Source organism: Mastigoproctus giganteus, chromosome 8, assembly GCF_048544385.1.
Source record: "Mastigoproctus giganteus isolate SK-2022 chromosome 8, ASM4854438v1, whole genome shotgun sequence".
NCBI classification, from domain to species: Eukaryota; Metazoa; Arthropoda; class Arachnida; order Uropygi; family Thelyphonidae; genus Mastigoproctus; species Mastigoproctus giganteus.
The window spans coordinates 175,676,610-175,692,828 of NC_143582.1; the positions used below are offsets into that span (position 1 = coordinate 175,676,610).

Sequence of the window (16,219 nt, forward strand, 5' to 3'; positions counted from 1 at the left end):
ATTTTACTATTATGTAATTATAATAGAACAAGCAAAAAGATGATTATGTGAGTTTTTAGATTGTTTATTTTATAGTTAGTGTTTATTGTATGTATAATATAGTATATATTATATTGGCTTAACGGCAAAGGGATACGTTTTTGTTTTTGACATCCTTCTTAACATTACATATTTGATAAGAGGGATAAATAATATATAAAATTTAATTTAGATAACAATAATACCGTCTTCCTTATATATATATGAAAATAAGACTTATTAACAGTATACAGTTTACTAACATTGTCAATGTGAAGTGCTTTGTGACTCTTGACAAGATTAGCAATGTTGGGTTCAAAATTAGTAAGTTTTAGCCTTAAATTGCCACAGAATTCTATATCTAGCTTATTTCTTCATTTTGTTAAAATGGAATTAACATGGCTGAAACCAGCTTCAACTATGTACAAGCTTGGAAATGGAAGCAAAAAGGGCAGTACTTCAGAAAGTTTTTGGATATTTTTCTACATTTATATTCGTCCAAAAGTCCTATTTTTAAAAAGCGTCTTAGCTTCAAGATCAACTGACAATTCACTAAGTTCATCTTGTAAGTTACATTTGATGTTTTCAATATCTGCAAAAAATGGCGTGATAATCCCACATGTGCATGTTTTCAAAATCTGCAAAGCGCAATTTAAAATCATCGCTCAAATTTTGAAGATGTTTTGTATATATTTCTAAGTCTTCATCTTTTACTTCAATTGCCGTAGATTCGAAAAGTACTGGAAATCTTTTCGTAATAATGATGATTTAAATAAGGCCAATTTAGCTTGGAAACCTAAAAGAATCCGAGCTTGAATAATTGTGACATCTTTACCTTGTAGACTGGTCTGTATGTCATTAAACTTTGAAAATAATTCTGCCAAGTAGAAAATATGATTCTTATTTCTCTTCAGTTCATCACTCAAAAACAAATTAACATCTGTAAGAAACTCTAGGGGTGAGTCAAACAACTCAACAAATCTTTGTAGACTTGCACCTCTAGACAACAATCTTACTGCAGTATGCAAGAGTAATTGGTTTGATACGTCAATTTTTTTCACAAAGTTTGGCGAACAATCACGATTTAAGAGGATGAGCTCTAATTTGATTAATATTTTTAATACACACTCTTAGAGTATCATGCAGTTTGTCACTGAGAGTTTTTGCCACCAAATGGTTTTGGTGCAACACAGTGTGAATAGTACGTACACTTTGAACGTTTTCTTTCAGAAAGGCAGCGAAACCTGGATAACAGCCAACCATTGCAGGTGTGCCATCTGTGGCTACTGCTGTTATATTAGTAAATGGAATATCATACTTATTTAAATATTCCTCCAATTGCTGAAAAATTGTCAACCCCGTTCATCACTTTCAAGATATTTTGCAAATAAAAATTTGTCAATAATTTGATGTTTGGTTTTACCGAGTGGTCAGGAGCGGGAGTGCAGTAGCACATGCTCTTTGAGTAGACCGGGGTTCAAGCCGCTGACTGCTGAATACGGTCGATCTGCCAACCCGCACTGGACCAGTTTGGCAGATTATGGTCCATTTCCCACACCATGAAATTGTTGAGGAGGCTTCCATTCTGCAGTGGGTCGATAATGACTTCACTTTTTTACTATAATATCTTACATAAGCCATAAGAATAGAACTATCGAATGTAGATTCATCGAGTTGGATGGAGAACTTATTATGTTTTAGTTCTGATACTACAGTTTTTTTTTCTACATCTTCAGCCACTTCACGGTATATTCGCACTCAGTGGTAAGCATTTTAAAACAGGGCCAGAATCTTTTTTCATTGTGGTTTCAATTACTTCTTTAATTGCAGGTATAACAGTCCTCTGCAATTGTATATGGTTTTCCTTTTTTGCTATATTAAAAGAAATATTGTTGGAGGCTGTTAATCCTTGTTTATTGTCAGCTTCGGCAGGTGCTTTCATAAATGATTTTATAGTTGGTCAATGTGTGTATTTCTCTTTCAGTTCTTTAAAAAAGTCTAGATCTTTATCTTTCTTATCGGGATGGAGTCTTTGAAGATGATATTTCATTTTTGCTGGTTTCATTGCATCGTTACTAAATGTTTTTTCACAAATAAGACACATAGGCATAGTTTTGTTTGTTAATGAAGCAATAAACCAGCGTTTAAAATATTCTTATGAATATTGTCTGCATTTCTTTTTATAATCTGAAGCTGCAATTGTGGGTACTTGGGGTTGTAACGAAATAAGTAAAATTGAAGTCAGTAAGCAAAAGTAATAAGTCTAAATGATATACCTACTCATGTACTTCTATAGGATGTACAAAACTACCAGTCCTGCTGAACTTTTCAACATAGAGAAGTTTAGTTCATGAATGAATAACGATTGAATTATATGTATGTTGATGAATTTTAGAACATTAACGTTCACTTGTATGTCGATGCGTAAAAATGAGACTGGGATCGAATACGTGTAAGTATAAGTAAATAAGCAACCGCACACATGTTGCAATCTCGCTCGCGCCTGCCAGCTTGGAACCACTGACATCCGTTTATTGGTAAATACGTCATTTTGGCCTCCATACTATTTCATGACCTTGCTCCATCTTACAGATCCTATTCATGTCACTGTTCCCACGATTCACTCTTAATTGCGTTGTCATTCAGGGTGGAGGTAATCCAAGTTGACTGAAGTGAATATTACCCGTACAATGGCATCTTATTTTTCTATCGACCCCTGGTCCTAAACTATCTAGAAACTTTCCATTTGATCAACAATCGCTAGTATGGATTCCATCAGTGTCAATCCCCCTGATGATATTCTTGCTTATGTTACCCATCTACTGACAAATTCGATGGAAAATTTTGGTCAACCTGAGTATTTGATCTTGACATTTCAAAGGCTTTTGATCACGCTTGGCATAAAGGTCCTCTAAATAAGAGGCACCTCTGTAGCCAGGTGGGAAGGAGCAGCAGTGCATAGCACACGCTTCTTGATTAGATCAGGGTTCGAGCCAGTCACCACCAAATACGGAGGATGCGGAAAGGTCAGGGAATGACCACCGCATATTCCTGGAGCAATATGGCCTTAGTTGCTAATGCTCCAAAAAACCAAATAACAATAACAACAACAACCTCTAAATAAGCTTCCATATTGTGTGGTTTGCCAACTGGGTTTTTTTTTTTTTTTTTGTAATCAGGTATCCAGTTTTCTCTGACCACTCACTGCAGGTGATGGTAGATGACTGTATTCTAACTTCTCCACTAATGGTAGTGTTCCTTCAAGTTCAGTTCTTTCTCCTGCGGTTGCCTCTGTAGCCAGGTGGGCAGGAGCAGAGCAGCAGTGCATAGCACACGCTTCTTGATTAGACCGGGGTTCGAGCCCGTCACCACCAAATACGGAGGATGCGGAAAGGTCAGGGAATGACCACCGCATATCCCTGAGCAATATGGCCTTAGTTGCTAATGCTCCTAAAAACCAAATAACAAACAAACTTTCTCTTGCACCTTTCCTCTTTTATATTAATGACCTTCCATTGACCGGAAATCCTATCCATAGGTTTGCTGATGATAGCACATTGCATTCAACTTTCCAGAGTGAGAAACTGTGCCCTTCTCATATATCCACTACCAATTCCCTAAAAGTCTATCTCCACGTAATTCTCCAGTGGTGCAGAGATAACTTAGTTGATTTCAATCCTTCTAAAAGTCCGTTCTGCCTTATATCTCACAAAAAGGAATCTTCTGCTTTTTTCTTATCTTCGATGACACTGCAATTTCTGGACTACATCATATATCTGTTTTGGCGATTACTCATTACTTCTAATCTCTCTGTTCATCAGCACATTACAAATATTGTAATGTGCTGATGGCATGTGCATCTAAAAAACCTGGCATTCTCTTTCACTATCCGCATTACTTTCCTTCCAAACAGCTGTTCACGCTGTAAAAATCACATCTGCCCCACCGTGGAATATTGTTCCCAAATCTGGGGTAGTGCCCCAAAATCGCTCTCTCGCGCGCTCTCTCTCTCTCTCTCTCTCTCTCTCTCCCCCTCCCCCCCCATTCAAAAGAGGGCAGTTAGGGTAATTAAGGACTTATCTCTAACAGTCTCTCTTCATTCTGTCTCATAGACGTTCTGTTTTTGCTGGATGCCTTTTCTATAGATACTTCCATGGGCACAGTTCTTCTGACATTGGCTTCTATAATTCCTGCACTCTATTTCAAAGCAGTTCGAATACATGCCACGACCAGTCAGCATCCTTTTACTGTCCAACTTCAAACTCACAGAACCAACTTTTCTGGAACAATCTTCCTTTATACAAGCAAAGAGTTCTTTACTTATGTAAACTCTAGAAGGAAGGGGATGAATCAGATTTGTCCACTCGATATTGATGGGTCAAGTGTTGATGATCCTGCTCAGGTAGCCAACAAACTAAATGAATATTTTGCATCGACATTCACACATGAGAAGTTATTCAGCGAGGGGAATGCCAGAGGTGCATTCAACTCTAGCAGTAAACTACAGAATCTTGAAATAACTGGGAGTAAAGTGGAGGAGAAACTGTTGAAGATAAACACAAGAAAGGCACCTGGGGTGGATGGGATCTATCCAGTTATATTAAAGGAGGCAGCAAAGGAAGTAAGCAAACCCTTAGCCATAATTATGAGAGCTTCCTTGGACTCAGGGGAGGTACCCATAGACTGGAAATGTGCAAATGTGACCCCAATTCACAAAGGAGGATCAAAGGCTGACACAAGTAATTATAGACCTGTGAGCTTAACTTCTGTTCCAGGAAAATTAATGGAGGCACTGGTTAAAGAAGCACTGCAGGATCATTTAGACAAGACTTCAGTTATAGCTCAGACACAGCATGGTTTTGTTAAGGGGAAGTCTTGCCTGACCAACTTGATTGGGTACAGTCTGTCCTCGTATAGCACGATAGTTGCGTTCCTAGAAACCCTCGTGCAATGCAAAATCGTGCAATATAAACAACAGGCCCTATGGGAAAAGTGGGGTTAGGTGCCGTCCACCCAAGATTGAACACACATTTGGAACCAAAACATTACCAAACACAATAAATAATTGGGTAATTTTAATTGTTATAAAATACTTACGTATTTTATAACGATTAAAATACGTAATAAAAATATTATATTATAATAAAGTATTTTTAGTATTTTTTAATACTAAAAAATATTTTTTACGGATAAAATACATATTTTATTCGTAAAAAATTTATTATATTAAATAAAATAGTCGTAATAAAATATTGCTAATGCTTTTGCTTCTATCGTAAGCAAACTTGCTTTTTGTTTGATTTTCTATCCAAAGAGATGACAGCCGTTCCATCTCTTCCAATTCTTTGTGTCTTAATCTAATGGATTTTAATTACACTTTGAGTTGTTCCCGCTATGAAAGTTGTTTTTATTTTCTCTGCATTCTTTGTAATTCTCCGTGTTGCCTCATTTAGTTCTGTAGCACGTGCAATATCACATGGTCTTTCATTTCGCTCAAAGCGTTTCAAAATTTCATATTTTTTCTCTATCGACAGAAGCGGACTGGCCATAAGCCTTACGGGGGAAACCACGGTGGGCCGGAGGCCGGTGTGATTTTGGCCATAAACCGTAGTATGAGGCCACTACAAATTTTCCCAGGTAAGAATTTTTGATCCAGTCTGCCTCTGTTTATCGATATTGCTTCTTTTTTTTTCTCTCTGAATCTGCAGTGTCTTAGCCAGGACGCTTCCTTTTCACACCTTTTAAGTATTTTACTAATTTTTAGGGAATAAAGCGCAATTACAAAACGAGGAGGCACGCTTGATACACATAAACAAAGCTGCGCGCGTGTAGCAACTGAATAAACAACACCGTAAAGGCCGAGATACACTATTAACACCTCACATTTTACTAAAGCACATTTCTGGGGGTTACTACCATAAAACAATAAAAACAATTTCCAGTTGCGTTTATGCTAGTGGAATCTGTTATAAACTGGTAGTAAACTCCATCTAATTGCATTTGCGATTATATCGATAGCTGGAATTGTTGGTTTTTACATTATTATGGTGAAATGTGTTTCCCCTTCACTGATATAAAACACATAAATACATTTTCAGAATCTTCTTCGTTCCTATCGTGTTGCGTTCAGTTGGGGTGATTCCGCATTCGACTGCCATTTCTTGTAAACACAAAGGCGAATCGTGTATAAGCAAATTCGGTTCGTGTTATATAAGATAACGTTCCCCTATTTATAAATCGTGTATGATCGAATTCGTGTAATGCAAACACGTGTTATACGAGGACCGACTGTACTATGATGCAGTCACAAAAGAACTGGATGCAGGGAATAACTTTGATATTATATACTTGGATCTTAGAAAGGCTTTTGATACTGTTGCACATGGAAGACTGCTACACAAATTGGAACAGTGTGACATTGGAGGCAAATTGCTGCTATGGATAAAGGGGTGGTTGAGGGGGAGAAGACAGATAGTGGTAATCAATGGACACTGCTCATCGTGGACTAATGTTATTAGTGGAGTCCCTCAGGGCTCAGTGTTGGCTCCATTATTGTTTTCTGTATTTATAAATGATATTGATGATGGTATATCAAGCTTAATGTCCAAGTTTGCAGACGTTACAAAGGTTGGCAGGGTTGTCAAGGACACTACTGACACTATGCTGCTGCAACAGGATCTGGAAAGGTTGAGCAGATGGGCTGAGAGGTGGCAAATGAAGTTTAACATTGACAAATGTAAAGTACTACACATGGGAAGCAGCAACCCCAGAGCAATGTATCAACTCTGTGGTACTACAGTGACAGTGGTAGAGAATGAAAGGGACTTGGAGGTGGTTGTGCAGGCAGATATGAAGTTCTCTGAGCAGTGCAGACGGGCTGCAAGAGTAGCTCATGGAGTATTGTCAATGATATACAGGAATTTTTCCAGCAGGGATAAGGAGGTGATTATTCCATTGTATAAGGCAATGGTCAGGCCACACCTAGAGTACTGTATACAGGCCTGGAGACCTCATTTCAAGAAGGATGTAGAGCTGCTGGAACGAGTACAGAGAAGGGCAACAAGATTAGTGAATGGAACAAAGGGGTGCTCTTACGAAGAAAGGCTTAAGTTTTGCGAATTACAGTGTCTGGAGACTAGGCAGCAGCGAGGTGATCTGATAGAGGTGTACAAAGCCTTGAATGGTTTGAGCATTCTCAATGCTGATGGGATTCTTCCTCTTGCTCAGAATAATCACCTGAGAGGGCATAAATTCAAATTGAGGAAAGACAGATGTAGGATAGACGTGCGGAAATTTGCCTTTAGCCAGCGGGTGGTTGGTTGGTGGAACAGACTTCCATCCCTTGTGGTGGAGGCTGATAGCCTAAATAAGTTTAAGGCTGAGCTGGACAGGTATTTTGAACGAACAGAGGGATGAAGTGGAAGTGGTTTTTTTTTTTTTTTTTGGCTGATGCTGCATAAGCTTGCTTTCTTGCATCAAATGCCTCTGCTAATGCTAACTTTAAAGCACAGCTTTCCATTGGTCTAGTCTAAGAACCGCTGGACTTTATACTTAGCTAGAAAGTGTCTGGCATTAGGTTGGTTAGTGGTTTGTTGCATGGCTGGTAATCCATATCAGGTTTTTTGGGGCGTTTCATGATTGTTAGTTTCAATACCAGTCTGCTTTCATTTTCCACTCTCATAATCCTTTGTCAACAGGGGATCTGCAGTGGTTGTGTAAAATGTCACATACAGACGTTGTTTATGCAGCACCTTTCCCTATTGTCATTCTGCACTGGAGGTCTTAACTCTGCAGATTGTGCCATTTTCATTCATAGTTGTATTGCTTTCTCCTTGAAGGCCTATGAGATATTTATAGTGTCTGGCACATGGTGCTTGGGTTGGATGTGACTAGCTATCAATGGAGGGGTGTCTGGATTTTAATGGTAGGACAATGTATTTTTCTGTTATTGAAAATTTGCTCAAATTTTACATTGTAGCCTACAAAAAGTTTTTTTTTTTTCAGGTGTTTTAGGAATTAAAGTAAAGATTATGCTTCCTTGGGATCCAAATGGAAAAACTGGACCTAAGAATCCCTTGCCTGATAATGTCAGCATCGTTGAACCAAAAGAAGAAACACTTCCTGCTCAACCTTACAGTGAACAGAAAGGAGGAGAGAAACAACCTGTTCCTGGCCAGGCCTAAAAATTTAATACCTGTTTGAAAAATAAATTGGGGGAAAAAACTGCCTTGGTTTATTACTTTTATAATAAAGTTAACGTTAAGTAAAGGTGTCTGTAAATGATGTATGATTTTGATATTTTTTTATTCAGAATTACTTCAAACTACACTCAGAAAATGCATACCAGCTTGAAAGATCAATAAGTTTTATTAAAATTGGCGCTTGGCTGCCAGTTTTGCATTCTACACACTATGCAGCACTACATTCATCATAATGGCAAAATCACAACCGGGTCAGAGAAAGCATTCGTGTGTTGGCATTTCATGCAACAAAATCTGCTGTTACAGTGCAGTGGCACTTTCAACGAGAGTACAGGAAGGCTCCTCTGAGTAAACCAATTCGTGCTTGGTACGAGCATTCTGTTACTGAGGCTGTGTGTGTAAACAGAAGTGCTAGCAGACCATCAGTGAGCTTTGAAGCCATTCGACAAATGTCTGTTTACGTTGTGCCAGTAGAGGACTTAATGCAACAAAAACAGTTGGGAAGTCCTTCAACCCCACCCATATTGATTACATATGTTGCAGCCGTTGAAATCCAGGGACCAACTGAAGCAGAAGCTGAAGGCATGGATCACAGCCCTTTGGTAAAATTTTGCAAAATGAAGCACAGCATGTGGCAGGAGATTGAATGTTGCTATGATATTAGTTACTCATGGTGCCCACATTGAACTTTTACCAATGACTTTGTACCTCCATGAAACTTATTGAATTGATCTTTCAGCTGGTGTGTAGCTTGAAGTAATTCTGAACAAAAAAATATCAGTTGGAAACATTTATGGACACCCACAAATTCAAGTATGAAAGCATAAAAAGTTATGTGAAAAGTATCTCATTGTGCTATGATTGGTCGCCAGTATTGCATTCTAAATAAGTCCCTTCTCCAATGGAAAAGTACTGCTAATTAAAGATAAAAACAACCCAGTTACAAGATGTCATAACTGATGTACAAGTTAGTGCAATTGCATCATAGCCAACTACTTAATTAGTTTGTGAATTGGCATCATTAAGTATATCTTATATTGTGAATACCTTCACGGGTTGCCTTGATATTGCACCACCTCAAATAAGTAACACTTCACCATAGGTGAAGACGTTACTTATTTTCAGCTGATACCATCACCCATATAGCAGTTTTGGAGCTTATTGGCCCCTTATCAGTGGGTGGGCAGATACCCTGGTGTTGCGATGATGCAACTCAGTTGCAAAGTATAAATCCACAAATGAGAGATGCCCGATGATGTGGAGTAATTTAGATTACGATATAGTTTTGGGCTAAAGCCTCAGGTTTACATCAAGAGCCTTCTATGGTGAAGCATTACTTATTTGAGGTGGTGCAATGTGAAGGTATTCACAATGTGATAAACTTAACGATGCCAGTTTATAACTACTTAAGTAGTTGACTTTGTACGGAAATGGTGTAATTGCACTAACTTGTACATTAGTTAAACTCTTTACATAACCTGAGGCTTTTGCCCTAGATTTAACCAGGTCTACTCTACTTCATTTGAATTTCAATATCTTGTCTCTCAGTTGTTTGGGTGTTGAGTGCCCATCTGTCTTCTGAGAACTCACGGTCAAAACCATAAACTGGGTACTAGCATACACTTTAAATAAATATCAGTTTACTCCATTGGAGAAGTGCTTTTATTTAGAGTAGTTCAATACCATGGAAAAGTGGCTCCCCAGTATGATATTGCACTAAGCAGAAACCCAGTTTTGTACAGGGAGAGCTATCCAACATGTGCTGGTCAACATTGATTTTAACTTTGATTGCACCCTAACAATCTACTTTCAAGAGGCTGAGGGCATCTTCAAATTCAGATCAAAACTGTAATAGTGTGGTATCTTTAACATCTAGTAGATGTTGCCTCATCCTTTTTTTTTTTTTAATGGTCTGTAAATAAAATTTTAATTTGATTTCTGTTGTACGCTGGAGAAATTCATTGTGAAGACTTCAAGATCACTCAGCTGTGTGATAATCCCCCACTCCCAACATGATTCATTTCTGCCCTTTGCAATTCAGCCTAGAATACGTGCAATTTACAGACATGATTTTCTTTGTATATCATTAATTTTTCAGCAGTGGGATAAAAATGTACCGTGCTCACCTTGTGCGTACACACTGGTATCAGAACTATTGGGACAAAAAGAGATTCATATAAGGGACTTTTTGAAATGTTATGAAAAAAAGTTACTTATTACAGAGAGGTTTAAAACGTTAGATAAGTGATGGGGGGAACCCATGGTACTGTCAAACAGCTAACACAGGCCCCACTGGGATTAATATTTGGACTCCAAGCTGTCCATTCCAGTAGCAGCCTGTTCTCTTCAATCTGGTATTTTGCATTTATGCTTTACAGCCAGAAACATTTTCCTGCTGAATCGTCATGGTTGTACACTGTAAAATTCCATTACACTGAAGTATTCAATCCCACTGCTGAAAAATTAACAAAGTACAAAGAAAATCATGTCTGTAAATTGCAAAGGGCAGAAATGAAATGTTGGGAGTGGGGGGATTATCACACAAGACCAGCTGAGTGGTCTAGACAGTTTTCACGATGAATTTCTCGAGTCTACAATTGAAATCAAATTACAATTTTATTTACAGACCATTCACAAAAAAGGATGAGGTGACATCTACTACAGCGTTTCCTAAACTTTTTTAGTCACTGAATACTTTTCATCTCAATATATTTATGGAACGCAAGTTTAGTGGGAGCCAAAGAACTGTTTGTAATATTTTATTACAAACGATGCTATGTACATCAAAGGCATCTTTATTTCCATCATACTTTCGTTTTGGTCTTTTATTAGTCGGTTCCTGTTTTTTCACTTTTGTGGATTTTTTGGGGAACAAGGCTGCGATTGTTCATCCTCACTTTGAAGTGTGACAATATTGTGTTCGTTTACATCGACCACAGTTGTATTACTGGAACTACTTTGCTTCTCGTTTTAAAGTTCCCTTTTTCAACCACAAATCCATGGTCATTTATTTTATTAATTACGATTTTTCTTGGAACACTAGTGTTCTGCAGAATGCAGTTTGACCAACGCTGCTCTAGAATATCACAGGAATCTTCATGGCACCATTTATAAAAACCATCAGTCCAATTCAATTCCATGAAAAGAACCTCCACTGCCATCACTACTTTCATCTCCCAAAAGTTATAATCAGGAATTTCCATAGTACAGCTAGCATAAGTTTAAGGCTGAATTTAGAGTTACACTCGCTCCTGCAAAATTTGTACAAAGGGTACTAGGAAAGTTTTGCAATACAGCTTTGTTTATTTAATTTTTTCAAAGTAATTTCCTCTACATTCAATACACCCTCTCCATCCTCCGAAACCAATCTTTAAACCAGTTCTGCACGTTTCACTAGGGAGTAAAGCACACTCGTCCCAAGCCGTAGAAGGTCCTCATCACTGGAAAACCGCCTCCCTTTTAGCTTCATTTTCACATGCGGGAACAGTGCAAAGTCGCAGTGAGCAAGGTCCGGACTGTAGGGAGGGTGCTCGAGAAGTTTCAGTCCTGTCGTGGTCAAATATTCGGTGCAGGCTTTGGCGCGGTGAGCTGCAGCATTATCGTGATGGAGGTACCAGGTGTCCATTCTTGACTGGCCGCAAGTTCTTCATAGATCCAACGACTTTAAGCAGGCATTGTTCAGTATACCACTTAGCTGTGACTGTCTTCTGCGTGTCCAAAACGACACGTTCCACAATTCCACTCGATTTGAAAACAGCTATCATTTTCTTCTTTACAGATCGGGATTTTCTGACAATTACGGGTGTGTCGTCATCATCAAAGACCCAAACTTTGTTTTGAGCCTTGGTCGGCAGATCGTAATAGTACAGCCAAGTCTCGTCACCTGTCACGATGTTGTTCACATACCGAGATTGTCCCATATCAAACTTTTTTAACATCTCCCGGCACCAAGTCACACGTCGTGTCATCTGCTCTTCAGTCAGTTGATGCGGCATCCAGGGAGAACAAAGTTTCTTCGCGTGCAAATGATCTTGCAGAATCGAACGAATTGCTGGTGCATTTAGGCCCAAAGTATCCTCTATCAGTTGGTAAGTCACTCGCCTGTTTTTGTCAAGCATTTTCCTCACAGCAGTAACGTTTTCCTCCGTAACTGACGTTCGTGGCCTTCCCGGCCTCTCAGAATCCTCCAGGGTGAAATTTCCCCTTTGGAATTCTCTATACCACCTGAATATCGTTGTACGATGTGGACAATCATCATCTAGTGCAAGAGTCCTTTCTTCTAAGCACTGGTCTATGGTTAAACCACGCACAAAATTATACTGCAAAACTGGCCTTATCTCATTTCGTGACCAGGATGCCATCGCAAGCACTTTACACTCTCACTACTAATGAATAACTGAGCCCATCGACTTGGCGCGGTGGCTACTATGCACGTATGAACATGTCTCAACATGCAGCAACAAGCAGCTTCCTGTGATTCATTGTTGCGTCATATTGCAAAACTCCTAGTACCCTTTGTACTTAACAGTAGGTTACAGTGATGTAAAAAGTAAAGTTAGTCATTGTCGGTGTGGGTATCCAAAATGTGTACACATTTGTGAGGTGTTTTGGGTTCACATCCCATAGGACAAGAGATCCGTAAAAATTGGGAGTCGAGTTCTCCATGAAATCATTTTTCTGTGTCAGACTTTATTTTTATACAGGGTGTCTCCAGAATATTGGTACAAACGTTTAGGGGCGGTAGGTAACATCTAAAGGAATGTGAATTGCATAGGAACCCATAAGTCGGTAGATGGCGCTGTTCATCAGTTCGCGAGAGGAAAAATTTCTGGTTTATACTCATTCAAGCAGTAGTCTCCGCACGAAGAGCATGCATCGATATACGAACTGAGCTGGCAAACATGCACCTAGTGTATGGATTAGCAGAGGGCAATGGACGAGCCGTTCAACGAATTTAGGGAGAACACTTCCCAGACATGTACCGGACCACCGTTTGCGTGTGTGCATCAAAATTTGTGCGATTATGGGTCATATAGAGGTAACAGGAATAGTGCGGGCAGACCACGTTCGACGTGAACTCCCGCCATGGAAGAAAGTGTTGAATGCCGTCCATAATAATCCTACTACCAGCACACGTGCCGTTGCCTCTGCCTTATGAGTGTCGTCGCAGTGTACATCTTGTCTAGCACGACGATTCCTTACACCCCTTTCATCTCCAAAGGGTTCAGTTACTGCTCTCCCAAGATCTTCCTGCACGTGTGGCTTTTGGGCAGTGGAAGAAAGTGTTCAACAAGACTTAATTTTCCAGCCTATGTTTTGTTCACGAATGAGGCTTATTTCAATCGGGAAGTCTTATTCAGTCAGCACAATGCTCATGTGTGGGCTCACGACAACCCACACAGTGTGCCCCCCCCCCATGCGGCACAACGTCACTTCATAATAAATGTGTGGGCAGGTAACGTCGGTGACTGCTTAGTCACTTCATATCTGTTACCATCCCGCATGAACTTCGCTAAATATCGGATCTTTCTTGAACAAGTTCTACCAGGGTTACTTGACGATGTTCCAGCAAATGTGAGACGCAACATTTGGTTTCAACATGACGGGGTGCCTGCCCATTATGGAAGATGTGTTCGTGACCATTTGAACAGGCGTTTTGGCATCGATGGATTGGCCGTGGTGAACCCGTTGCCTGACCCCCGCGCTGACCTGATTTATGGAGCCTTGATTTTTCTGTGGGGGGGGAGACGGAAATGGATCTCGTGGCGAGACTCGTCTGCGCTGCTGCTACTGTCAGAGAAACTCCAGGTGGGTTCGACCGTGTCCACCAATCAATGCTGCGTCGCTGTCAGGCATGCATGACGTCTCATGGTGGAATCTTCGAGCATCGGTATTGTAACATCATGAAATGTATCCCTCTCGTACTCCATTGTTGATATGTCAAATAAATATTTGCCACTATTTACTGTCGTGTCATTTCTGCTTTTTGTACCTCTGCTACTACTTTCCTGTGACGTTTCCGGTTATGGGTTCCTATTCGATTCACATTCCTTTAGATGTTACCTACCTCCCCTAAACGCTTGTACCAATATTTTTGAGACACCCTGTAGTGTTTAGTTAGCAAATCAATGAATTCTGAAAGTACATGGTGCTATAAGATCGCTTGTCTGACCATGTTAAATTCACGATGTGATTGCCATATAACTGCATTCTTGTCAAGATAAACCTGCATTGCTTTTTCATCCAATTAATTAACCATCTTTGATAATAGGAATAGTTGCAGTAGTAATAGGATTTTAGGAGCATCAGCGACTGAGGCCATGTTGCTTCGTGTATATTGTGTGTAAATGGCATATCTTGTAGGTCGATTTGCTGTTTTTCTAGATGAAAAACTCGAGTTTCCAGGAGAAAAAGCCATGTTACCATTGTCCGATATCGAATAATTTAGTCACGTTTTGATAACGGCCCATAAAAATTCCTCCGTTCATCGAATGTAGAATGAGAATTAGTTGTGCGTTAAAAGGTAAGGGCACAACTAATTTGTGCCTTTAAAAGGAACACAAGTAATCACAACAAAAAAATATTAAAAAATAAAAATACTATACTTATAAAATACAATATGAAAAAACAGCATAAGCCATAAGGGCAAAACAGTCATTTAATATAAGTTGTTTTAAGTAAATAAATTTTTGTTAGCCCTTGTTTTGTGACAATCATGAATCGGAATATGTACAAACTGATGGCGTAATGGTCAAACCATTATAACAGACAATGAGCATTTACAATTTGTACCCCCCCCCCCCTCCGAAACTACTCTTGCGCGCATTGGCTCTGTTCTATTAGTTGTTTTTGGTGATAGCCAGTGTTGATTTAAGTTTTGTCTTGGTTGATAAACGTCATTACACATCATTGCAAATTAAGTGCAATAAGTTTGAATGCTGGCAATATTTATGGTTCATTTGCTTATTTCTATTTAAGTCAATATTGTAAATTGCATAAAAGTAACCCCTTTCTGCAATGACCAGTAATAATAAAAGATCTGCAGGCGAAAGTTCTTTGATGGATTCGTTGTATTGTGTTTTTTGTATTTGTAAAAGAATAAGAGAAGTTTACCTCAATATGATACTCTCCATAAGTTAAAAACCAAAAACATTTTTTTCAAAAAAATCGAAAAAACTTGCATTACAGCAAGAAAGAATTATAATAAAAATCAAATGAACACAATTAAAAATCAATTTTAATGCAATTAAATATTAAGAAAACCATTAATTTAACGAAAAAAATTGCAAAACCATTTTCCTTCCTGAAGCTGACAATGCTTTTCGACCGTATGTCATGATCACAGGAATCGAAAATTACCGAATAGGGGTGAGCATGAAACAAATAGGGATTATTTGTCTTCGCGCATGCACGTAAAGGACCACGAGTCGGCGAACATTAACAGAATTCTCGTGTAATTTAATTTATACGGTTTCTGCAATTAATAGTGTCATAATTATGTTCGACGCTAAGTATTTTGGCCTCGTTAAATATAAAGTATGTTTTTCATTAACGGCATGAAAGGGTAATTTTGACGCAGTGAACGAGAAGCACAAACAGGGCCGCGTATTGATTAACAAGAAAATTCAAAGGAAACTGCATAGAACCCTGAAAAGACGAGTCGCAATCACCGCAAGAAATGTTATATACTAGGTCATTTATTTGTGTTGCGAACGAAGAAAAGACTCAGCGATTGTTCAGTATAGTGTGTAATTTCCACATTGGCCTGGCTACAATTTTAAATTCGGCATCTTTAAAGAATCTGTTAAGTTGTTTGTGCCACTGTAACATATGGGACAGAAATAAAGTATTTTTTGATATTACTATTGTTGGTTGGTGTATTTTTTTGTATTCTACCTTAGCTTGTACCCTAATTCTGTCTATTGTAGCAAGTGGGCAACCCACGTTTAAGAATCTTCTGGTTAATATTTGTATTTCTGAGCCCAAATCAGATTCCGTCG

At 38.9% G+C, this 16,219-nt stretch overlaps 1 protein-coding gene across 1 annotated transcript in view; it reads left to right on the forward strand.

The window, feature by feature from the left end:
- The window catches only part of RpS3 (ribosomal protein S3), a 54,967-nt gene extending 46,723 nt beyond the window's left edge, over window positions 1-8,244 (forward strand). Inside the window, exon 5 of the mRNA XM_090379914.1 lies at window positions 8,023-8,244. Coding sequence (XP_090236040.1) covers window positions 8,023-8,201 — 179 coding nt within the window. The 3' untranslated portion in view covers window positions 8,202-8,244. The remainder of the gene's footprint in view (window positions 1-8,022) is intronic.
- Window positions 8,245-16,219: the final 7,975 nt, after the last annotated feature.